This window comes from Drosophila montana, unplaced genomic scaffold (assembly GCF_035044405.1).
Source record: "Drosophila montana isolate Dmon_TW-CO22-7 unplaced genomic scaffold, ASM3504440v1 contig_2666_1, whole genome shotgun sequence".
In the NCBI taxonomy this organism is placed as follows: domain Eukaryota; kingdom Metazoa; phylum Arthropoda; class Insecta; order Diptera; family Drosophilidae; genus Drosophila; species Drosophila montana.
In genome coordinates, this window is record NW_026997533.1 from 590,591 (window position 1) to 616,698 (window position 26,108).

The 26,108-nt window shown below is 40.4% G+C and overlaps 2 protein-coding genes across 3 annotated transcripts in view; one reads left to right on the top strand and one right to left on the bottom strand.

The window, feature by feature from the left end:
• Nucleotides 1–26,108, bottom strand: part of Ptp10D (Protein tyrosine phosphatase 10D) — a 75,690-nt gene that overhangs the window by 42,013 nt on the left and 7,569 nt on the right. The gene's annotated exons all lie outside the window — the stretch shown is intronic.
• Nucleotides 20,406–21,080, top strand: LOC135429335 (uncharacterized). The gene is made up of 2 exons (XM_064683604.1): nt 20,406–20,538; nt 20,610–21,080. The coding sequence occupies exons 1-2, from the start codon at nt 20,521–20,523 to the stop codon at nt 20,904–20,906; spliced, it is 315 nt and encodes a 104-aa protein (XP_064539674.1). The 5' UTR covers nt 20,406–20,520; the 3' UTR covers nt 20,907–21,080.

Consider the following 26,108-nt stretch of genomic DNA (forward strand, 5'->3'; position numbering starts at 1 on the left):
TCTTATCAATTCTGGGCGGATCAGAAGCTGAGCCTAGTTTCGAGTCCTGCTTAAAGAAAGAGCCTCAGAGACAATATTAACATAAAAAAATATTGACAAAGCCTGATAAATAAGTTGAGCGAGAGTAAATAAATATTCCAAAATATCAAGTAGTATCTAGCTAGTCTAGTCTGCAAGGTATATACCCTACAATACGGCGACAGGTATATACACAATGAGCTCAAAGATGCCGGCTTCTACCTGTTACAAGCATTTGCACACAAATATAACAAAGCTTTCAATCGAAATATCTTAATTGAAATCTAAAGTAAATCAAAGAACAGCTAAATTAACTTAATTTAAGTTGAATTTTGAGTCAGTTGCTGCTTAAAACGTTTCTTTCTTTCTTTTGTGTGCCATGAATTTCAGTTGTTTCCCAAGTGATTCAACAAATTGCAGGCAATTTAAAAACATTTATTTCGGTTAGAAATGGAGAGAAAAACTATTTGAAAAAGTTCTTTCTAAGTTTTTTGATTTGTTTTAAGTTTTCTTGAAAGACTTGAAGAGCTGGAGACTGGAAATTGTTTCTTTTGTTGCAAATCAGCGATAACTTGAAATATTTTTATGAAATTGATAAGAAATCAAAATCAATATGCTGCCAAAAATGATATTGTAAAAGATCGAAAAGCTATTAGGCCAAATAGGAAATCGGACAGAGTGCTAAGAACTTAAGAACTAGTTCTTTATCCTTCTCCTCCGTTCCTCTTCTGCTTTCAGCTCTCTATGTATCTCTCATAACTCACAATTGTTACAGAGCCTGTTTATGTTAATGCTTATGTTAACGTTAATGTTTATGTTAAAGTGATCTGAGTGATGTATATCTATATAACTATGTGTGTTTATCCTGCTCAGCTTTTTGTTTCTTTCATACTTCAAAATGTTACAGTGCCTGTTAATGTTAATGTTTTTGTATGTAGATTTATCCTGCTACAATTTAAATATATGTATTTAAGATAAGATAAAAAATAATTTACTTTTTCTGTGGCTTCCTTATGACTCACAGCTTTTGAGATACATATATCTGGTATATAGGGATCTAAAACATTTCACTTTTTGCATAGCTTTCGCACTTTTCGACAAAATTGTATTTCGTTTGATTTTAAAGGGTATTCAAGCGTGGCTCAGGCCAAAACTGGGCAGCATTATTATCAAGTATACGACGTGTGTGTTGTTGTTGTTGTTGTTTTTCATTGAGCAAAGTTGCGAGAAGCCTTTGCGGCTGCAGCAGCCACAACAAAAACGGAAAACAAAAGCAATAGCAACAACAACAACAACTTTAAAGCTGCTGCAGCCAAAAATATGAAAACCGGCAAAAAAAAAAAACATGAATAACTGTTCATCTGCAGTTGGCAGAGACTGCTGCTGTGCCATATCTTGAAGCGACAGCAGCAGCAGCAGCAGCAGCAGCAGCTGCAAGAACAACAACAAAAGGTGTCTGCCAGAATGGTTACAACAACAACAACAGCAACAGGAACAGCAGCAGCAAGCAGCGCAGACGACAAAGCAAACGGTAAACAGCAAAATGCTTCAAAAGGAGCAGAGAAAATCGATAGATTTCGGCAGATACACACACGCAAAGACAAACACACACACAGACACACAGCGCACGCAGGCAAGCACACAGACAAAAGGCAAAGCTGCCTGAGGCCTGCCGGCGACTGTAGTGCCTGATATTCTGTATACGCAATGTTGAGCAGAGCGGCTGAGAGGGCAAGTGAGAGCGAAAGAGAGAGAGAGAGGGAGTTTGGGGGGGGTTTGTCAAAAACAGCTAGAGACTGAGTGGGAAGCGTGAGCGCGAGCGAGCGAGGCGGTGGGGGTGGGGGGGAATAATAAAATGTTGCCGGAATTTGAATTTTGATGATGATTATTATTATTGTGTTTTTGTTGTTGTTGTTGCTGCTGCTGCTGTTGTTGTAGCTGCTGCTGCTGCTGCGCATAAGCCAGTCGCAAATATCATCGCTCATCCCTGTGAAAAACATGAACATAAAACACAACAACAACAACAACAACTAGTTCTTTTTTTCAGCTTAAATTCGTTGAGCTTTTGATTAAAAATTATGCAGTTATTAAATGAAGCATTTAAATAGTTTAACTGTTTCAATATAAATACATTTTATAAAGTCGGGCCTTTCATGAGAGTAACCCATTAAGATTATGCTTAAATAAAGTATTTTCATTATATTAAAATAAATACATTTCAATTGTTTCAATTTCGTTTTATCTCGATTCGCACACAGAATTCCAATTGGACATTTTATACAGGTAAGTATTAAGTACAAAGTATGCCAATTAGATGTACTTCGATTCGACTTCATTCCCCAATGTTCCCCCCTCTTACTCATTCCAATTGCCATTTTATTCCAATAGGCGACTCTATATGCAGGCTATGCAGCAGGCATATTCCAATTGGACTAATTACTCTCATCTGTGTTCTAAACGAATTAGTCCAATTCCCGAACAAGATTAGAAGCTCTGACGCAAAAACTCTTAAAAGAAAGGCACATTTTTATGCATAGAAACCCAAAAAAAAAGTCTATATGTATTCTAAATTGCTAAAGCCTTCAATAAATATAATATTATACAACACGTTAGCCAACACTTAACTTAAAGAAAAACCCTTTTAAAGTAAGCATCATTTTATGCATAGAAAAAAAAACTGTTTTACGTATGTGAAATACTTCAAGCCTTTACGCAATCAGGATTAATATAATAAATGTAATATTATATAACACCTTAACCAACACTTTGTGCTCCCCTTACCAAAGCAAAGCATTGCACTAAAACGTGCTTCAATTAAAATTTCGTAACTTCTCTAGCATTTCAAATTTCCAATTGGAAATCGTACACCTTTAGCGAAAATAACTTTTATTTGTAACATATTCTTCTTGAGTTTCATTTCGCAGCACGCTTTGTGCAACTCGCTTATTGCGTTGCTTATCGCTTAATCTCCAATTACTTCTCACTTTGCTTCTCGCTGCAATCTCCAATTAGATTGTGTGCGTTGCAAGATGGAAGATAGTTTCCCCCCCCCCCCCCCCCCCCCGATTTGCTCAACCCTCTTAGCTAATTTTTTATATAATTTCCCAGTTCGTTTCACGCTCATGTGTTCCTGTGGCTCCCCGTTGTCCTTTGGCCCCAGTTGGTCTCCCCCCCTCCCCTCCATTCCCCCTCTCCCCTTGCCGTTTGGCTGCTGGCATCCTTTTTGGTGTCCGGTGTCCGTTTTAATTGCATCAGTGTCGCTTGACTTAACCACAGTGCTCGGATTCAATATCAAAAATTGTCAGAGCAAATGTTACATAAACGGGCAGGCACACCTCCTGACTCACACACACACACACACCTCTCCGTGCACACACCTCCACACACACACACACCTGCGCAGGATAATCAATGGAAAACTTTGCGGAGAACCTTAACATTTGGGTCAGAGGCATTAAAATAGAAAAATAAAGAAGAAAACACGCATAAATAAGCAAAGGGCAACCAGAAAGCATGCTCGACCAGCAGCTACCCTGTAACTCATATAGCTTAAAAAAGAAGAAGAAGTTCACGCGACATTCTTTTGTTCTTTGTGCAAAAGGAGTCTAACAATTGTCTCTAACTAAATGATTGCAAGTTTGAAATATGTGTGGTTAGCTACAAGCTTTGCTTCTCGCTTATTGATTTGCTTCTCGCTTCGCTTCTCGCTTTGCTTCTTACTTATATTCTCACTGTTTTTGGTTCTAATTGTCTTTAGGCTTCTCTTTTCAACTTCTTTCTTCACTTAAAACTTAATTTGTCGCAATGCTTCTTTCGTTTTAGCCTTTCTATGTTTTAATGCTCCGCTTCTCGCTTCTTGCTTTCCTTCACATTGGTTTTAATTCTTATTGCCTTATAGCTTCTCACTTCAACTTCTTTCTTCACTGAACACTTTGTTTTCCGCCTTGCTTCTTTCATTTTAGCTTCTCTCATTTTTAAGGCTCCGCTTCTTGCTTTGCTTCTCATCTATACACATTTGCAATTTGGTTTTTATTGTCTTTCAGCGTTTCATTTCAACTTTTTCCTTAACTTAACACTTTCTTTTTCGCATTGCTTCGCTCAGTTCAGCCTGCTTTTAGGCCTCGCTTCTCGCTTCCTGCTTTGTTTCTCACATTGCGCTTGTTGCCAATTATTATTTAGCTTCTTATATCAACCTTTTCCTTCACTTTATACTTTTTCTTCGCCTCTCGCTTCTTTCTTGCTTTTAATCGTTATATCTTTCCATTACTTTCAGATCTAAATTTATGAACTATTATTTCTCAGCCCTTTTCACATTATTTTTCGTTTTGCTTCTCTCTTGTTGGTCTGCTTTTTGACATCGCTTCTCGCTTCATGCTTTGCTTCTTGCATAGCTTATTATAAGCTATATTTTTTTCGATTTTATTTCTTAGAACGTTCTCAGTTTGCATTTCGATTTGCTTCGCCTTAAATTTATATCCTTGCTTCTCTTGTCGCTTCTCGCAAAAACTCGCTTTAATAAGGTTTTTATCTCTTAACTTATTGTTTAGCTTCTCCCTTCAACAACTTAAATCAGCTCAGACCTTTTATTCGCTGTGCTGTCACTTTTGCCTTTTCTCCCATCGCACCTAACTTGCTTAACTTCTTCCTCTGCTTCTCCCTTGGCTTAACTTTTTGCTTTGCTTCTCACTTTGCTTAACTTCATCATTTAATTCTTCGTTAGTCACATCAAGGAGCACATGCCTAGATTGATAGCACGTGCCGCTTTTCTAATCGCTTCTCACTGCGCTTGTTAAGGTGTCTGTTGCGTTAGCTAGGGGCGTAACACGGCCACGCCCATTTGTCTGTAACGGAAATGTAGGCAACGAGACGACAACAACAACAACTGGAAGCAGTTAACAAGGGGACAACAGACGCAATGGAGAAAGGTGAAGTGCGAAGTGTGGGAAGGGAGAAGCGCAGGCAAATGCAATTTCCAGCAGCGCACAATGGCCAGGCACAAGCTGGCGACACCTGGCGGCTGTTGGTCGCAAATTACAGGAATTGCCACAGCGAAAGCGGAAATGTGGCAAACCGATTCCTTTGTTCCAAATTGTAAGCCGTGCCAACGACTGCAACTGGAACCGCTGAACCATTGAACCGCTAATGAACCGTTAATGTGGAGAGAGAGAGACAGCAAAAGAGAGGGAGAGGGAGAGAATTTCAGCCAGAGTTGCCAACTTATTTTGTCGCCAAGTGCCAATAAAAAAGTTGCCAACTAACTTGGCAAAGCTGTCAAAAGCCAAACAGACAACTTGGCCAAATGCCAGGAATTTGTTTTTGCCTTCCGGCTTCTTCCTGCTGCTTCTTCCTGTTTCTTCCTCTGACTTTAGGCAGTTTCTCAGCCAGTAATGATAAACCTAATGCCTTGTGAGTTGTCACAGCTATTGAGCAATCGACATATGCATTGTGGCATTGTCTCAGCGACAGCTGGGAAAACTATTTGGTTCACAGACTCTGGGAATGAAGTTGACGAGTTCATTGAAAATGAAAATCCATTAGATAAGCACATGGCTAAAAAAAAAACTAAGCATAACTTATCGCTGTTTCAGCTCGAGGCTCGATTCATGAACCAGACTTTCGCACATTATGCAATGGAATTTGGATGGAAGCTTACTTTTGGTCCGACTAAGTCGAGATTTTATCAAATGCGAACTTCAAGTGAGGCAAAACGGGGCTCAAGGTTTGCATAGAAAAGTGCTGCGTGGCTTAGGCATCTGGGCGTCGAACCAGCAAACGTGAGGTCGCTGGTTCAAATCAGGAAAACTTTATGTTAACAATTTGCTTACTTCATTTTTATCGGACTTGGACTCGGACTCGGCTATTGATGTGGATCTGGCATATATATAATCTATGGGTTCAGAGATGCATTCTTCTAAGCGTTACATATTGCATGACAAAATTAAAATACCCTCTGTAAGTGTATACAAACTAAAATAATTTTGATTTGGCCAAGACATGTTTTCGAAATCTCTATTCGACAATCTGGTTGAGAAAACAACACATATATCCTCACTGATTGACTATATGATTGATTGTTTGATTGATTGATTAATTGATTGATTGATTGATTGGTTGATTGTTTGATTGATTGATTGATTGATTGATGAGCCAAACTTTTGGATATATTATTGATATACCCAACAATCAACAGGTCATTAGGATATTAAATCATATTCGAGCAGATCTTAGTTGAGCCACAAATGTCAGTTGAGATTCTTTCGGCGAATCACGGAACGGAAATGGATGTGGCAAGGCGCGCGGAACAACTGAGATAAGATGAAACACAATGTGACAGCTGTCAAAGCACAGCACGAAAACAGATTGAAGAAGGTGACGAGAAATTGAAGAAAGGGGCAGAAGCGGGAGGAACAGAAATAGCTAAAGAAAAGCCAGAAAAAGTCTATGGGAATGCGGCAGAGAGAAGCAGATGGAGAGAGAGAGAGAGAGAGAGTGGAAGAGTGGGAGAGAAGTGTTTATCAGGAAAAACCACCCGAAAATCTCGGCGGGGGCAAGACAAGTGCACAGAGCGGAGGGGGAGGGGGAGGGGGAGGGGGAGGGGGAGGGGGAGGGGAGAGGCGGGCAGCAGCTGTTGTTGCCATAACAAGGACAACAACACTCAACGCTGATGATGCCGCTGATGATTATGTGGAGCAACAAGGGGGGATGGTAAAGGAAGGGGGGGGGGGGGGGGGTAGCTAACAGGGGGGGTTTTTTGGGGTAAAGCCAGCAAAGTTGCGTTTAAACGGATTTCATCGCGAGGCACAAAATTCAATTTAATTTATCAGGAAGCGCAAAAACAACCCCCCGAAATTCACGAGGGTTAGCTGCAAAGGGGGGAAGGGGCTGAGAGGGGAAGGGGTGGGGGTCAGAGGGGGGAGCGGGGTAGCTGCTCAGCAAGGTGGCAGCGAGTACGTACGAATTTCTGTTGCCCTTTCCATAAAAATCTTCGCCAACTCCAATTAATCATTTTCGCTATACGATATTTTTTTGGCTTTTCCTCTTGTCTTTTTCGTCGAATTTTCCACTGCATTTTCTTTAACGATTTTCCATTGATTTCTTGACTGCACAATTAGCCTTTTTCTCGGCTGATTAACCCTTGAGCTGCCCCCTCTCATTAGCTGGATATCATCTGGCAACTCTGGCTTCATCTGACTTCATCTGGCAGCACGCATAATTGGGACATTATTTGCATATGAAATTGAACTGTCAGAGCAACAGTTAAAGGGCTCGCTCTCTCTCTCTCCCTCTCTCTCTCTGTCTCTCTCTCTCTCTCTCTCTTCCTCTCCCTCTTCCATGCTTTTGGGGTCTGCGGTTAACCCTTTAGTCACATATATATTTCACCAGCTCTTCATGCTTCTCACTTTAATTGATTAACCTATGAGCTTTTGCGGCTAACCTTTTGACCTCTCTCTTTCTCTCGCTATTACTCTCTCTCTCTTCTTCTCCTTTAACTTATTGAACGCTTTTTTCGTATGCGCTTTTTTTAATAGTATTTATTTTATTTTATTACTTTTTTATTTTATGTTCTCAGAGCTTTTTGTAAGGAGCTTTAAATTTGTTTTAACAGCTTTAATATTTTTCAGTCACATATTCTACATTCCCCTTGATTTTTGCTCTTGCTTCTTGAACAGCTTTGAAAGCCTTTTGTCCTTTATTGTTTGCTGCTTTTAAAGATCATTTCATTTGCTTAAAGTTTGCATTAATACAGTTTACATCAACTTAAAGCTTCTTCTGTAGATAAGCTAAATACTGCTAAACTCAAAAGCTTTTAATTTGGCGCCTTAAACTTCCATCTTATTTAATAGAATTTGTGGCAGCTTTCTGCTTTTGTAAGAAAGCTTTAAAGCTTCTTTTTGCATTATTTGAAAGCTGCTTCAAGTTATCTTAATCTTTGGTTTCGAGTAACATATTATTGTTGTCAAGTTTGTAAAACTAAGCTTTAAGTTGTTGTGGACAGCTTTAAAGCTTGCTCAGCTGAATTTGAGCCGTTTCTGTTTGGGCTAATTCGATAGGTAAATAAAGCTCCAATTAGCTTTTCTTTGAACGGGGCTTGTTAACTTTTGGTTAATCGAAAGCTGAATCGTCGTTAATTCAAGCAACTCACGACCAATTGCCAATTGCTGCCAAGCACCTGAATTTTGCATTGTCAGGGTCGTTATTGAAATGCCATTTAGCACCTGAGCGTCACACGAGAGACAGAGAGAGGGAGAGGGGAGAGAGAAAGGGGGAGAGAATAAGGCAAAGCGAAAAATTAACTGCAATGCACAAACTATGGCAATAAATCTGTTTTAGGCGACGTGGCCGGAGCGAGGCAGTGTGGCTGTCGCATTGATAATCACTCCGCACACACACAGACAGGAACACCTCTTTCAGGTGTGTGTCTGTGTGCGTGTGTGTGTGTGTGTGTGAAGGACAGACTGCAGCTGAGGGCAGAAGCATTTAAAAAGCGGAAATCAGGCAGACGACATAAATACACAGAAAGCCGCAGCTGGGGAATGAAAGCGAAGCAGACAGAGAGAGAGAGAGAGAGAGAGAGAGAGAGAGGGGGGAGAGAGAGAGAGAGGGAAGGAAGTCGAGAAGAGCATAGGAGCTGTTGCTAACAAGACAGAGAGAGAGAGAGAGAGAGAGAGAGAGAGAGACGGAGAGAGAGAGGGAGACAGATAGAGGCTCGGTAGGTTCGTCACGCCCACGCCCCCCGTCATTAAATGGGCGCTGCCACGCCCCGTTGCATAGAATTTCCCACACCATAATCTGGGGCTTTAAAAACGGTTTTGCTTAGCATAAGGCCCTGTTTTAGATAATTGCGTGGAAAAGCGATTTGGCATTAGCCAAAGGCCAGTGGAAACGCTTTTGCGGTCAGCAGAAAAGCGAGTGGAAAAAGCAGAAGAATAAGTGGAAGAAGAAGCAAACGCTAATGACATTAATGTTAAAAGAACAGTTATCGAGACAAATAACCTGATAGTGTAATGCACTTGATTTGATCAAGTTTGCATTTCCAACACTTATCGATATATTTATCGATACATTTTGTTCTTAAAAGCTTAAATAAGAATATTAAAATATGAAAATAGCTTGAAATAGAAATAGAAATAGAAATATCTACTGATATTCGTATCGATAATGTGTGTTCATCGTGCGAATTTGGCAAAGCATTAGCTATCGATAAAAGCTTCGATAAACGCGTTAGCTATGCAACACTTCTGAAAATCTAAGCAAAATATCTTATATCGAATATTGTTCAAATAAAGACAATTCAATTTTTTAATAAATGTATACTATCGATAAACGCTTGAGCTGTTATCAATATCATATATTGAAATTATATCGATCAATTCTTTTATTTATTTATTAATGGTCGACAAAAACGAGTATCTTCCTAATTATTTAATACATCAAATCGACATTTATTATCAACGATTGCATTCAGCATTTATCGATGTCGATTCGATAAAAAGGTATCGCGCATTTTTATCGATAACGTAAGCTCTTGAAAGCTATCGATTGTGCAGGCAATGTTGACAGAAATACATAATTGATGGCAAACTCAAGAGTTTAAAGCTTATTTCACTGTTAAAAGTCATAAATTCTTTTCGTTTCCATCACATGACGAAAATGCAAAGTGAAAATAAGCTAAGAAGAAGACTTTAGCAAATATTTTAGCTACGTGAGCTGTGAACAACTCTTGATTATTAAAGGAAATATTATTAGAAAATAAACAATAAATAATTGTTGGCAAGCCCAAGAGCTTAAAGCTTATTTGCCTGTTAAAAGTGTATAAATTCTTGTGTTTCCACCACTTCAAGAAATTGCAAAGTGGAAACAACCTAAGAAGGAGACGTACTTTTTGGCTACGTGAGCAAATTCTTGATACTTTCGAGCATATATTATTAAAAATAAACAATTGCGGGCAAAGCCCAAGAGCTTAAAGCTTCTTTTGTGCAACTTGTGTTTCCATCATAAGTCGAAAGTTTCAAGTGGAAACAACCCTTGAGCAGGGCTTTGGCATATATTTTGGCAAGGGGCAAGAGCAGGAGCCAAATTCAGTTAGACCCAGCGGCCATATCTGTGTGCACTCGCGTCTATTCATGTGCATATTCATGTGTGTATTCATGCTCGTATTCACGAGTACCCGTAAATGCGCCCCGCAACACTTTGCACACAGCATCCACTTGACGCTGCGCAGCGCCTTTTGTCTCTCCGTGACAATAAACTTGAATTATGGCCACAAGACATATGCATAAATGCAAACAAGTATCTGACACACAAGTATCTGTATCTGACACACAAGTATCTGTATCTGTATCTGTATCTGCATCTGCAGCTGTATCTCTGTCTGTGCCCGCATCTGTATCTCCCACCTGCATCCGCATCTGCATCTGCATCAGCATCTGCTGTCGTTTTATTGTGGACTCTGGCAGAGGCCGTGATCTCAGCCTTAAGCTTACCGCATTGTTCTTGCGGGTTTGCCCGCTTTTGTGCTCAGTTTATGGGGCTTAGTTAGACGCACTTTACATCATGTTACATACCTGCAATGGAAGAGAGACAGAAACTTAATTCAGGTAAATGCTTAGCTTTAAGATTTTAATCTATTTATACTAATTGCAAGCTTAGCTTAGCTACTTTTCGTGCGCATATTCAAGCAACATTCCTTTAATCAATTAATCAATCAATCAAAGCAAGGCAAAAAGCCCAACAACAAAAGAAGTCGCTGGTTCAAAACGCTGAAACGAACGGGTTTCAACCAGCTGCCCGCCCTTAGCCTCGGCTCGTGGTCAGAATCTAGAGCCGAGTCGATCTAGTCCTATCCGCTTGTCTGTCCCCCAAGCTCAGAAAGCTTTAAAGCTCGTTTCATTTACATGTTATCGATAAATATCGATCACACAAACATGTTCTCTTTAATGCCGAGTCCATCTAGTCGTAACCGCCCTTCTGTTCATCAAGCTTAAAAGCTTTATAGCTCGTCCCTTTCACATAAATCGATAAATTTATAGATCGATAGATCGATAAATATCGAACACAAAAACAGTTTCTTAGCCATAGCTCAGAGCACATAGGAGCTAGAGACTAGGTATATAGACTCTTTTTAAGCATTTACAGATGTGAAATATTTCAAGCTTGGGCAGTGTTGTAAAATGCTAACATAACAGAAAAGGAATGTCAACTCTTGAGTGCTGCCTGATTTTAAAAAGTTGCTTGTCAGAGCATAAGCTAAGTGTCTATTTAAAAGCCATACATTAACACAAGCGCATCCATCAATCAATCCGTCAATCAATCCGTCAATCAATCAATCAATTAAATGTGCAAAATAGCACAAGAAATGCTTGAGGTTTTTAGGTTATAAAAGTGTGTTAAAGACAATGTCAAGCAGAGCGAGAGAGAGAGAGAGAGAGGGGCACAAAGAGGGAGAGAGAGAGAGCAAGAGAGAGAGAGAGAGAGAGAGAGAGAGAGATAGAGAGAGAGAGAGACAGACAAACGGCTTAATTGAATGTCATGAGCGAAATTGTTATTGCTGTCATTATAAATAATGTGAGCGACAACCCTGGCAGAGATCAATGCTGCGCGTTCCTGCAAACTACAATTAAATGTGCTCCTGTTGTTGTTGTTGTTGTAGCTGGTTTGAACCCCCGCTCGCTGAAATGAAATTAGAGCGCAAACATTTCAATTTTTATCGCTGTCGCCGAAGAAGTCACGATTTCCACACAATTCGGTGGTGGCTGCGGCCCGTTGCCAGTGTTGGGTGCATTAACCTTTCTTTTACTTTTTTTTTTTTTCTCCATGCACCGGTTGACACCAGAAAAGCGGCGAGTTTTCCGCATTTCCACCCATCACCTGAACCAGAGAGAGAGGGCGAGAGAGGGCGAGAGAGGGCGAGAGAGAGGGGGGAGAGAAAACTCAACAGGAGCAGAGGCAAGCATCTGGCTTGAAGCACATCTGTTGGCATCCAGAAAATGATGTTGTCCTTTCTCAATATGCGTCAGTTTAAAGCGCACATTTTTTGTTATTTTTTACTTTCTGAAACACAGCAAATCCTCGCCTGTTGCCCCTTGTAATCCTTTCAGCTCTCGCAACTCTGTCAAAGCTAACTTTTCGAACTTGGTTTGTTGTCGACTTTAAATTTTGATTTGATTTTTACTTATTTCGAAATCGACAAAAGATAGAACAAGTAAGAGATTCTAGTCGGGAGCTCCCGACTAGGGGATACCCTGTACCCTCTTCTTCCAACAGGCGATAGGCGATATAAAATGAAAGATACTTGATATATACATATATACTATTCTAGAAGCTACATGTCACGTTTAACTCATATTATTTGCCGAAATTGCTCAAAAAACAGGATTTCGATATCGATTTTTATCGATTACTTGGAAACGGGGCAAGTTATCGATTATCGGAAACAAAGTCGGCCACTTGGAGGACCTACAGCCAAAATTTCAAGTCTCTAGCTCTTATAGATTCTGAGATCCTTGAGTTCATACATACGGACGGACAGACAGACAGACAGACTGATGATGCTGATCAATATCCTTATGGGGTCGGAGATTTTTCCTTCTGCCTGTTACATACATTTGCACAAATACATAATACCCGTTTTACCCATTTTAAATGGGTTCAGGGTAGAAAAATCAGGAATATATTAATAATCTCCTGTAAAACCTTTATTTAAAACCTATTTGATAAACGAAAGATTATATTTCGGGACTCTTCAATTCATTCTTCATTCTTGGTGCTTTATTCAAAGCACTTAAAACATATTTTAAAATAAAAGTGTAGATTAAGAGTTAAAGTTTTTAGCACAAAAAGTTGCACGGGAAAGGCCGGGCAATAAGTATAAAAAAGTAAGTATAAAGAAAGAAGCTAGAATATTCGTAACATCAGTCGTTTTTTGGAAAGAAACTCCACGACAAGAGCTTACTCTCCCTTTAATCAACTGTGAGCTACAAAATGAGCTCAAAACTCTGCACAAAACTTAATCGAGATTAATATTTGTTGTCATTTTAATCAGAGTTTGCATTTTAGATTATTGCAAGCGCCTTTCTTTTTCTTTGAGGAATTCCCATCGTAAATACAATGTTCAATAAGTTTTATTTGCATTGGCTCTTGGCTAATGGGAAAACATTGACCAGAACTGGGATACAAAAGGAAAACAATGGCAAAAGATTGACAAAAAGCAACCCCTGAAAAGGAAAATCGAAAGGGAACCGTTGACAGGCCGTGCTATTGGCATTCCCTGCCCAATCGAATTCCAATCGATAAACAATAATGCCAACTCCGCAACAGTTTGCCCAGTTTCAGAGCACGTTCCCCCCTTCACCCCCTCCCTCCCAAACAGAGAAACAGCCACCAAGAGGCGCCGAGGCTGGGCCACCCCTGGGAAACTGGGAAAAGCGTGCACAAAAAAAATAAATATGAATCTCTAAAGAAAAGTGTTAAAAGTGCAGTCCACAAAATTGCGAGCAAAATGCGCTCAACTATCGCCGGCTGCCTTTCCCGATTTGACGCGCTAGCTTGAGACTGCTATTTTTCTTTCTGTAATACCCTGTAAAAGATGAGTTGGAGTATATATTTTTGATCTAACAAAATATAATTGTCGATTTGAGGTTCTCTCTGAATACGGCTTCCCCGAAGACTATCAGACTTTTGGTTCCTTAGTTCGGATTCAGTTATTCTCAATCCTCATACCTATCGATAAAATTCTCATCGATAATTATCATCGATATATATCAGACGCTGGGCCCTTTGGAATTGCATATCAGTTATTCTTAATCCACTTATCTGTTCTTATCGATAAAAAACGGTAAACTCTCATCGATATATATCGATATTCAGATAAAAATCGGTATCTTTTTTATCGATGAATATCAGACTTTGAGCTCTTCTTAATCCTCAGACTTATCGATAAGAATCGGTCTACTCTTATCGATAAATACCAAAGACCATCATACTTTGGGCCCCTTGGAATTGGATTTGAGTTCTTCTTAATCCTCCTATCTCTTCTTATCGATAAAATACGATCTTCTTTCATCGATAAATATCAGAGACTTCGACTTTTGGTTCTTTCATTTGAATTTAGTTTTTCTTAATCCTAAATATAGCCGCTCATCGATAAATATCTATCTTTGCGCACTTTGGAATTGGAGTAAAGTTTTTCTTAATTCTTATTCTAATTGATTCAAATCTCTTAGCTTTTCTTCCCTTCAATAGCCTATTCTATCTTTATATTCTATTCTATCTTTGAATATCAGCAAACAGGTTTGACCTTATAATGGATGTTTTTAGAGGTCGAGGTATATACATAAGTATATAAATACACAAAGGTCATGAATAGCAGGGTATGCACTAGTCGGGCATTCTGAGATGTTTTCTCCAGACTTTTTTGCTGCCCTCTTTTTGCACGGTTGGGCCATAAAAATGAAGCAATAAAACGCTGCTGTGACACGTGGCCGGGCTGTTAACGGGCCTCGTTTTCAAATTCAACAATTGCCAAATGAATCACAAACAAAATCAGAAGTAGAAGAAGAAAAAAAACAAAACGCATTTAACTCAATTGGCGCCTGAACGAGTTGCGAATTACAAACTGATTTCATTAAAGCGCAGCTGCCGCGAACATAACAGTAGCTGGCTCTCTCTCTCTCTCTCTCTCTCTCTCTGTCTCTGTCTCTGTCTCTGTCTCTGTTTCTGTCTGGCCTGGTAAAGTTGCGGCAAATTGAATTTGCTTGCGGCTAGAAGTTGCCGTGCACTTCGTCACGTAGTCCTCGGCGCCCAGTAAACCGTAAACTGCACGCGGCCCAAGGACCAAAATGTTTATGCAAACAGTTTAAGAGCCAAGCGAAGTAGCGCTAGCTTTGGCCAGGGCAGGTATGCGGCCATTTCTATGCTAAACGTTTGTTTACCGTGGTGTCTAGTTTAATGCCTCAGGACCCCCTCGGGTTGCGCATGCAGCTTGTAACGAGCTTCGTGTGGATGCAACACATTGCCAGGCAGCGAGCATCTTCTGCCCGGACACGCTCGAAGGGTGCGGAACGTGGCTCAACTATGCACCAGGGAGTCATAAATTACAGGCACAGACACGGACAGAGACACGGACAGACGTGGCAGGCAAGGCATATAATTGCCCTACGGCAACAATATATATTTATATATCTTCGTGTATATGAACAGACGTGCACTTGACAGCCGGATAAATTTGTATTTATAAACTGTGAATCCTTCAATTGCGAAAAGTGCACATCACCTCAGTTGTCCGCCAAGGCAAGGCCCTGAGGGCGGCACCCCAGCTTAAGTACGTAATCCCATCAAAGCGCTCTCTTTTGAATTGAATCTTATGTCATTTAAGACACATCAAAGCCAAGTAACAAAGTGAAATGATCTTAAGAAGTTGCACATCAACAAATGCCCGGATTATAATATATATGAATTCTTTGTCATTCAAAGCGCTACAACAAATTTAGAATGTCATCTACAAGGCCCTTACAATTACATTTACAATAGACCTTACACCTGCATTATAAAGCCCATTGCAAAGTCCATTGTATAAGTAAAGCTCTTTGCAAAGTAAGCTATGTTGTAAAGACCATTGAAAAGTTCATTGTAAGCTATATTGTAAAGTCCATTAAAAAGTTAATTGTAAAAACCATTCTAAGGTATATTGTAAAGTCCATTGTAGAATACAGTGTAAAGTCCATTTTAAGGTATACTGTAAAGCTCATCATAAAGTCCATTGCAAAATCTATTGTCAAGTTCATTGTAAAGTCCATTGTAAAGTCCATCATAAAGTCCATTGCAAAATCTTATGTAAAGTTCATTGTAAAGTCAGTTGTAAAGTTCATTGTAAGGTCAATTGTAAAGTTCATTGTAAAGTTCATTGTAATATCTATTGTATGGTTCAGTGTAAAGTGTGATTTTGTGACGCACTACAGGATTAAATACATTTATGATATATATAAATATGAAACCTTTTTATCATATAAAAGCTCTAAAACTCTAAAAACGAAGTTCTGGTCAATCTATCTGTCTATCTAGTTGGATGGGTCGTGGGATTGAATCTTAACAAAAATCATCTATTCTAATCCATTTCTTTCTTTCTCCAGTTTTTACACTCAATTTTGAATGCATCTTAACTATCTTTCACAATCTTTGCTTGATCTTTTTCAATTAAATTTCCCGCTCTTCAGATCTCTTCAAGTTTATAACTCAAATGTTCCGTAATTGTCTTTGTTCTTTGAATGTATTTTAGATTTTTCCGGCTGCCCGGCGAGTTGATTGAGTTACCGTTAGCTTTGAGGTTTCCGCCATCAGCGCATCAAGGTCAAGGATAGCTGGACAGGGGAGTGGGGGGGGGGGGGAGGGAGGGAGGATGCGCTTGAGTGCAGGGCGGGGTGGGTCGAGCGACGAGCTGAAACTGAAAGTCACCCCAAATGACTCGGAATCGGTCATTATGTGTACATGGCACGCATTTCCTGAGCTCGCCTCTAATTCCCGTTTCCCACTTTCCATTTCCCACTTCCCATTTCCCCTCTCCCATTTCCCATTCCCCTTTCCCATTGCCGCACCCCGCCCATTCGCAGCAGAAACTAATAATTAAAACTACAAATGAATTCACACCCTTCGACCGAATGCAACCGAATGTTGTGATCGCGAGTGCGTGAATGAGTGTGAGTGTGTGTGGGTGTGTGTGGGTGTGTGTGTGTGCGTGTGTGTGCGTGTGTGTGCGAGTGTGTGCGAGTGTGTGAATGAGTTTTTAGGGCTATAAACATTTAACATTTGCCTAGACAAACGATTTGGGCAGCAAAAACGTTTCATTTTGGGCTACAAATTGAAATGAATGCATTCGAATGCACATTCAATGCATTTATTTGCGTGTGACCGACTAGAAGATACCCTGCAACTAGCGTTGAGCTGTCACTTGCCAATGGAATTGCAGAATGTGAAATTTGTAAATGTACAAAAATGTTGAGCACAGTGGAATGAGGCTATTATGCTGTAAAAACCAAATTTCAAAAAAGGTTTATATTAAATTGGAAGCAGATATCGAAGATAAACTATAGCTTATACTTGAGATGGTTATAGATGCATATATATATGAAATTTCAGCTGCCTCGCTTTTGCAGTTAACGAGATCAGACGGACTGACAGACGAATCAGGAATATATGCACTTTATGGAGTCGCAGATGCTTCGCTCTTTCTCATATTATTAATTTCCAATGGGTTCAATAGCCTTGTAAAATGCATTGTAAGAATTACTTATAAACAATACTTGAAGCGAAAAATGCAATAAAATATCAAATTAAATGTAGTACTCGAGTGTTTTTTGAGTGTTATTCACATGTTATTCACACGGCAGCAATGCTTCAATAGTTCAATCAAGAACTTAACATTGAGTAGTTCTCTCTCTCTCTCTCTCTCTCTCTCCCTCTCTCTCTGTCTCTCTGGTGAATACATGAATTATTCATTCAGCTGAGACCCAAGTCCATTTATACACTCACTCCAAACCAAAGCACTCACGCGCCCGAGCTGTCAACTACGCTGATTGACACTTGCAAAGAAAAAAAAACCAAATATACATAGAAGAAGAAAAAACTGACTGACAGAAAAGTTTCTACATATACGCTGGCAGGCAGGCGGGCAGGCAGCAGCAGGTGTCAATCAGTCTGGCCACACTGGCAATTAGCGATGACACTCGCACCTGACGTGCGCACCGTACGTGCTCACGACCTCAGTTCAATCGCTTCCAAAGGCGAGCACAAAAGAGAAAAGGGAAACAACTGGACAAGGTTTTTTCTGCTTTTGATTGGCGCTTTGCCTGTCAGTCAGTCAGTCAGTCAGTCAGTCAGTCAGTCATGTGAGTGGTCACACTGGCACTTGCTCTTGGGACGCACTGTACTCACGCGCTCATCGGTATATCATTAATATATAGAATATATATATAAATCTAAGCCACTTTTGTAGCTCTGCCCGCGCTCTTGTACTTCTATTCGAGAATTTAACTCGTTTGCGCCTTGAGCTGGTCACACTGGCACTTGATTGAGCTTGCATTGGACTCTAGCAATAGGGTCGAATTTTCGGGAAATTCCTTCCCTCAGGCTCCGCTTTGCTAGGAATGAAGCGATCTTTGGACTGGTCACACTGGTACTTTGAGAAGCTCAGCAAATGACTCACGCGCAAAAATGCATTGTTGCTGGTTCGACTCGCAGTTCGAACCAGCTTTCTGCCTTTAGATTCGACTTGTGATGGTTCAAATCTTGGTTTACAACTTTTTTACGATTTAATTGTTGTTTTCGTCTGCTTCGGGTTTTGTTTTAATATATTGGAATTCCTGATTTGAACCAGCGATTTTCCGCAGTCTAACATAGTTCAACTTGCAGATTGTAGCCTGTTCTTCATGATCTGACTCTTCGGGTCACACTGAAATCGCACGCAATCGCCTTTGTGCTCCAGCCACGCCCATTTGGCCCTCGAAAAAAAAAAGGGCGGGAGGGGCGTGTATTAAGTGCTTGATTGATAATGGCATTAAAAGTCTCAAACGGCGCCCACAAAACAATTGCAAACGGGAAGGGGCGATGCGAATGGCCATGGAAATGCAGCCAGAGGGGGGGAGGGGGGCGGGGGTTGGGCAGCTGCTGCTGCTGCGGATAGGCAAATCAGAAATAATAAAGTCAAGGGGCAATATCCTGTAATCATAACATTCTCAGCAGAGACGCGGCACTCGCCACCCGCCGTAGGCCCCATGCGAGGCGTGGGCAACAAGAAACAACAACAGCAACAACAACAACAACAGCAACAACAACAACAACACTAAATAACAACAACAAACAAGCAACAACAACAATTGCAATGTGCACTCAATAAATTTCAATTAAGCAAACAGCAGCCTGTGCATTTTCCCACTCCATATTTATATATTGTTTATAGTTTTTCTTTTGTCTCGACTTTGTTTCTTTCACATAAATACCCTGTAAATAAGGCAGGCGGAGTTGTATATTTCAATGGGTCTAACATTACAGCCAGAACTTTGTGTTCTTATCCTTCTGCGACCTCAAGTACCTCGGGAAATTTGGAAAACTTGGTTTGTGTTTTTCTTACAGTAAAACCTCGCTACAAGAAACTCTCGATGTTGTTCTTGTAATATCAATAGAAGCGCAAAAGGCATTTTGAAGATCAAAGTTTATACCTTTAATAACAGATTTCAATAGACAGAGAGAGAGCGAGAGAGAGGGAGAGAGAGAGAGGGAGAGGGAGAGAGAGAGAGAGGCTAGCTGGTAAGAAAGAGAGAAGGAAAAAAACGGGAAAGGCTTGGAAGAAGTTGAGAAATGATCTCAATATTTATTCTCAAGCTTCATCAAATGTTTCCCCTTTTCTTCATTATCTTCCTGTTAAAAATCCTTATATAGAATACTTCCAGTATAAATATTTCCACATTCCGTCTTTTTACAGCATATGAACTAGTCGAGCATGCCTTGATTTAGTTTATATAGCGCTTAGTTATTCATTTTTGATGGCGCATAGCACATTGCACATGGTTTATGTTGCGTTGCATTGTGGAAATCGATTTTAAATTCAAGCCTTTCAATCGGCCCATTCGTGATCAGTCAACTATATATTGTTATTACGACTATTGTTAGCATAGCACATAGTTATTAACTAGCTAGTAAGGCAAGCCGTGACGTCATGAACCTGCCTCAGTTGCCAGACTATAAGGGGTGAAGTCGCTGGTTCAAATCGACTTGCCTTTATGCTTGTTTATTTCATTTGTTATTAATCAGACAGAAAATAATGAGAGCTTTAAGGAGAAATAAGCAAAGCAAGGCTAAGGCCTGAGACAGCCTGCGATTTGAACCAGCAACCTCTCTGTTAAGTTGCTTGAAAGACTCGCAAAGTTTCTGAAAAAACAATCAAATTGCGCTGGCTGCCAAAGTAAAGGCCCAAGACAGCCAGTAAATTGAACAAAGGTGAAGTCGCTGGTTCAAATTCGGCAACAATTTAACGTTAAAATGCTAGCTTATTTCATTTGTTATCTTTTTAACTTTGAGAGGCAACAAGCAGAGCAGACCTAAGGCCTGAGACAGCCAGACTAACAAACGTGAAGTCGCTGGTTCAAATTCAGCAACAGTTTTACATTTTAATGCTTGTTTATTTTATTTGTTATAAATCACACAGCAAATAATGAGAACTTAAGGAGGAATCAAGCAAATTGCGAGGCCTAAGACAGCCTGTGATTTGAACCAGCAACCTCTCCGTTAAGTTGCTTGAAAGACTCGCAGTATCTGTTTGTAGATCTTTGACTTAAATTGTAGCACACCCGGATATTTACTTCAAACTTCTCTCCGATTCAAGTCGTTGCCCAAAATATTTCCAATATTCAGTTAGTTTTAAGATTTTTTAGAGTTTACATCTATTTTTTAAACTTTAACACAAATTGTTTTTTTTTAATTTTTAGTGCTTCTTTTTCTATATTATTTTAAAACATGTCCTTCTGTGAACTGGTAAGCTGGCAGGACCTCAGAGCTATATACACCTATATATATATATATATATATATATATATAAATTTCAGTGCATGGGTGATTTGAAGGCAAAGGGGCGAAATGCTGGTACCCGGCGCGCAGCAACAGCGGCGGCAGCTGCCAGAAAGCAGAACCCCAGGCAGACGAAGGAGGAGCCGCCCCGTGAGAGCTCCAGGCAGCCCAAAACGGGAAACCGGAGGCCATTGAGAGGACAGGCAGACAAGCCAGGTCTGGGTCCGTCGCAAGCTGCGAATCGCAAAAAGAAAGCAAGTCGAGTTCGACCAAAAACCCGGAACCAAGCATGCCAGACACCGCGCTGCCCGATATTCTGCGACTATGCCAGATAGTTGTTCAACCAGCCCCGAAACTGGAGGCACTCTATCGATGGACTTCGTTGGAGACGGAGATGTTCTAACTGAATGTTAACTCTCCCCTCTTTTAATTTATTTTAAATGACAATGTGACAGCCCTTAATGACGCATTGAATATACTTTATATACTGATATGATATCGTCCAAAAACATATCTCTTCTTGCCGAGCCCAATCTCTCGTTCTTCTCTGGAGTTCGCTTTCTAGCTTCAACTTGGGGTTAAATCACTTTTACAAGAACCTTCGAGTCAATGTTAACTCGAACTTCAACTGAAGAAAGTGCTTAAACTTAACTTAAAGCAGAAGCTAGTTCGAACCATGAACCAGGGCTTCTGCCTGGGCTAAAGCAAGTTAATGAACAAGTTCACGAGCTGAACTGTAAAGCAAAAGCTATTTCGAGCCGTGAACCAGGACTTCCAAGTCGCAGTCTAGTCACAAAAACGTTTAAGAGCCAGCTTAGTTGAACCAGGGCTGAAGAAAGTGAATAAACAGGTTCACGAACTGGACTATAAAGCAAAAGCTAGTTCCAACTATGAACCATGGCTTCCCAGTCCCAGTCTAATCTTAGAAACTTGAAACAGTCTAGTTGTGCTTGGGCTTAAATAGGTTCACGAAAGCGAATTAACAAGTTCACGAGCTGAGCCTTAAAGGAAAAACTAGTTCGCGTCGTGAACCAGGGCTTCAGCCTAGCTACAGGCTCACGAGCCGAACTTTAAAGCAAAAGCTAGTTCGAACCATGAACCAGGGCTTCTTCCTGGGCTAAATCAAGTGAATGAACAAGTTCACGAGCTGAACTTTAAAGCAAAAGTTAGTTCGAGCCGTGAACCAGTCGCTTCCAAGTCGCAGTCTAGTCTGAAGAACGTTGACGAACCAGTCGAGTTGTGCCTTTGAATCATAATATCAAACATATTACGAGAATTACGAGTAAAGATTTGCTCTCAAATCATCTGCTGCTACGCATTTTGTTCCATTTAGCTCGCATTTATGCTCATGGGATTCAGTTTGGTGCAGCGTCATTATGAATTTAGGCAAATTTTGTTCATGTTTTGTGCGCTCGCTTTTTTGGCCATTAGACAGTTTCTGACAGCGACGATGTAATTAGGAAGTGAAAAGCGAAACTACACTTGCAGAAAAACTGGGCGAGTTCAACAGCTGTCCGACTAATTGGTTATAAGCGCGCACAGCTCTAATTTCTCCCTTCAGTTCGACCTTCGACCTCTAATTGGGGTAAAAAACCGGAAAAAGTTTGTTTGCGAATCAGCAAAAATAACGCAGCGTGGCTTAGGAGACTGAGATTCGAACTTGCAAGCGAGAAGTCGCTGGTTCCAGTTGAGCAGAAATTTAACCTTCTCAGGCGAGAAGTCGCTGGTTCAAGTTCGGACGATATTTCATATTCACAAGTGAAAGAACGCTAGTTCAAATTCAGTAGCAGTACCACGCTCGAAAAAAGAGAAGTCGCTGGTTCTAATTCAGCAGCATTTACACGACTAGAAGCGAGAAGTCGCTGGTTCAAATTCAGCAGCATATTCACACCTCACAAGCGAGAAGTCGCTGGTTCAAAGATCAGCTACAATTCCATGCTCGCAAGCAAGAAGTCGCTGGTTCAAGCTTAGCAGCAATTTCATATTCACAAACGAGAAGTTGCTGGTTCAAGTTCAGCAGCCTATTCACACTCACCATTAACAAGTTACTAGTTCAAGTCAGCTCCAAATTTACACTCAAAAGAGAGAAGTCGCTGGTTCAACTTCATCCAAAATTCCATATTCACAAACGAAAAGTCGCAGGTTCAAAATCAGCAACATATTCTCACTCCCAAGTGAGAAATCGCTGGTTCTAATTCAGCTATATTTCCATGCTCGCAAGCTAGAAGTCGGTGGTTCAAATCCAGCAGGAATTATCCATTTAATAGCTTAGCTTAATGTAATTAACTGAGAACTAAAAAAAGGAAAATCGCTTTTTGTGCTAAAAGATTACGAAATAGTAAATTTGTGTCTGTCTTTTAAGCTGAGTTTTGAAACTTTGCGCTAAAATTGGGATGAAATAATGCAGATCCAAAGCTTTTAGACCCATTTTTTGTGCAAGTGTATTATTATTTTATGAACTTGTATTGTAACGACTCTTCGCTTGCATGACGTTTTAATGTGTGTGCGTGTGTGTGTGTGTGAGAGAGTGTCTGTGTGTGTGTATCTAATGACTTTAATAACATTCAAGTGGGTGCAAAAACTAGCATCACGAGGGGTGACGCGAATCCCAAAGCACAACACACTGACTGTAACAGGCGAGGTGGGGAGTAAGCCTAGGGAGGGGTCGCGAGGGGGAGGTGGGGAGGCGGGGTGGCGGAGAGGCGGGTTAGAGGGCAGTTCACCCTCGGTGCCGTTGAGTCTGAGCGGCTCAGTCCAGTCTCGAAGAGTTCATCATACAAATGCATGATTCATGCTACACTTACAACATTCGACTAAATATTAAGCGACTTTCTATACACACCCGAATACTACACACACACACACAAGCACACACACACACGGACAAATGAGTGCACATCAAAAGCCACCCTCACTTTTGGGTTGCGGGTGTGCGTGTGTGGAAGACAATGTTGTTGAGCAATTCGGGAGTAAAATATTTCACGTTTAGTTCGAAATGCTTTGCTTTTGCTCTTCCTCTTCTTCATATTTGTTTCTTTATATACCCTGCACCTAGGGTGAATGTCTAAAACATATAGGGTAGACTCTGATTTCAAATAGTTTTGCATCTATTACGTTAAGCTGTCTCTTCCCTTCTTCCCCTTTTCATTTACTCAAAATCGATAAATATTGATTTTTAAGCCTCGATTTCTTTCAAGCTGATCTCAGAGCTTTAAGGAGCCGCGGACACCTAATTCCTCATACGACATACAAAAAGTTCATTTAAAATCTGCGATTACCATGACTAGCTGACCAAAATCGATAACTATCAATAAATATCGATAGTTATATGTTCTCCTGAACAAGAGAGAGAATAAGAGCCACCAAATATTATAAATAGGGTTTCGTGTAAAAACACAGATCAAATTGATGTCCAATTGCCCATATATTTCTCTAAAAATCGATAAATATCGATAGTTACCATATGTTCTCTTGCATATTATAAGAGTAAGAGTAAGCTAGTTTCACGAATAGGTTTTCAAATAGCAAGCTTAGATCAAGTTGATCTCAAAGTATTATACTTTTCTCTATTCACTCTATCTATAATCGATAAATATCGATAGATAACGCCTTGTACATTTTAAGATCTAGATTACTCTAGTTTTATGAAATAGGTTTTCGTTTAGCAAAAATAGATCAAGTTGGTGTCCATTGGAACAAAACATTTCTCCATTCAATCAGAATCGATAAATATCGTTAGCTATAATGTGTTCTTTTCTAAGAATAAAAGTCACAAAATTTCATGAAAAGGGTTTCGTGTAGAAAACACCGATCAAGTTGATCTCAAAGTATTATAAATATACTATACTTTTATCCATTCAGTCAAAATCGATAAATATCGATTTCCAAGCCCAATTCTAAAGCATTACTCGCTTAATATAAGTGCCAGAGACACCAAATTTGCTATGCAGGCTCTCATAAGCTAAACACACAACTAGAATATTTCACTTTTGGGTATAAAGGGTATCTGCCAGTCAAGCAGAGTCACCTAATTAGCTAGAGCTAGGCGCAGCATGAGGATTGGCGGGGTTGGCGTTGTCTTTGCAATTGATTTGTGTCCAAAATACTTCCGCAATTGGTTCACAGAGCAGTTTATCTGGCTGTCAACACTTGAAAGCGAGTCGCAGTCCATAAAAGCATGCGATATGGGATGGATATATGTACATACATATATATAGATGGGAAAGATTCATTCAAGTGGCGTTTGCCATTTCCGATGTCTACTTCAAAGTCGTCTCGCTGCTAGTTTCATGTTTTTCCTCTTCTTGTTTTTCTCTCTCGCTCGTTTTCTCCACTCGTTTTTCGTTTTTCGCATTTGATGGCACATTTCCGGCAGCGTCTTGTTGATTTTTCGCTCTATTTTTGGTTTGTGGCGCACGCATCAACTGCATTCGCAGCTCCGCATTTGGCCCAAGACCTGAACTTGTTCCCGTGGCCTGCCACATGCCACATGCCAGATGCTGCGAGTTGTCTAGTTCATGTAAGCTTTGCATAAATCTTTAGCAGCGCATTCCTCTTGCATTCACATGCATCCCCTTGCGGGCACTGGTTCTTTGTGCTAGTTCCAGTTCCAGTCCAGTTCAAGTTCCAGTTCCAGTTCCCTCTAGTTCATGGAAGCTTTGCATAAATCTTTAGCGGCGCATTCCTCTTGCATTCACATGCATCCCCTTGCGGGCACTAGTTCGTCGTGCTAGTTCCAGTTCCAGTTCCATTTCAAGTTCTAGTTTCCTCTTCAGCGGAATTCCTGTTGCATTCACACTCGCCCCTTGCAGGCACTGGTTCTTTCTGCTAGTTCCAGTTCCAGTTCCAGCTCCAGTTCCAGTTCCCTTTACCGAGATCTGGTTCCAAGCAGGCGCAGGCGTTCGATCGCGCGTAGCTTTCAATGCAATTGATTCTCGGTTTTTCTTCCTTTTGACTCTTTCTCTTTACTCTTCATTTCTTGAAGTCTCTCTACTTTCTTTCCTAATTCACACATTCCCTCTCTTTCTCTCTTCATACGCTCACGTCTCTCTTTATACTAAGCTCCTTACACTCTCCCGTTATCACCGCTCTCTTTATCGCTTTATTCTCTCTCCAATCTTTCTCTCCCTGGCTTTACTCTTTCCTCTTCTGTCTGCTAATCTCTAGTTTATCGCCCTTTCTCTTACTTTTATTGCGTCTACTGGTTTGCTCTCTTTCATTCTCCTTCTTCTAACTGTACGTATTATTAACTATACGTATAATCCTTTCTTATTCTCGATCTTTATCTCTCTTCCCCCATGTAGCTTTTATTCTCATATTCTTCTTCTCTCTTTCTATGGCTTGACTGTCTTTTTCTGTCTCTTTCTCTCTCTCCCTCTCTTTCTCTCTCATTCTGTCTCTCTCTCATTCTTACCGTCTTGAGTATATCTCTCTCATATATTTTTACACTCGATATCTCTCTCTTTGTCTCCTATCTCCCGATCTTTCTCTTTTCATACGGCCTTTTTCACATACGGCCGTCTCTCTCTCTTTCTCTC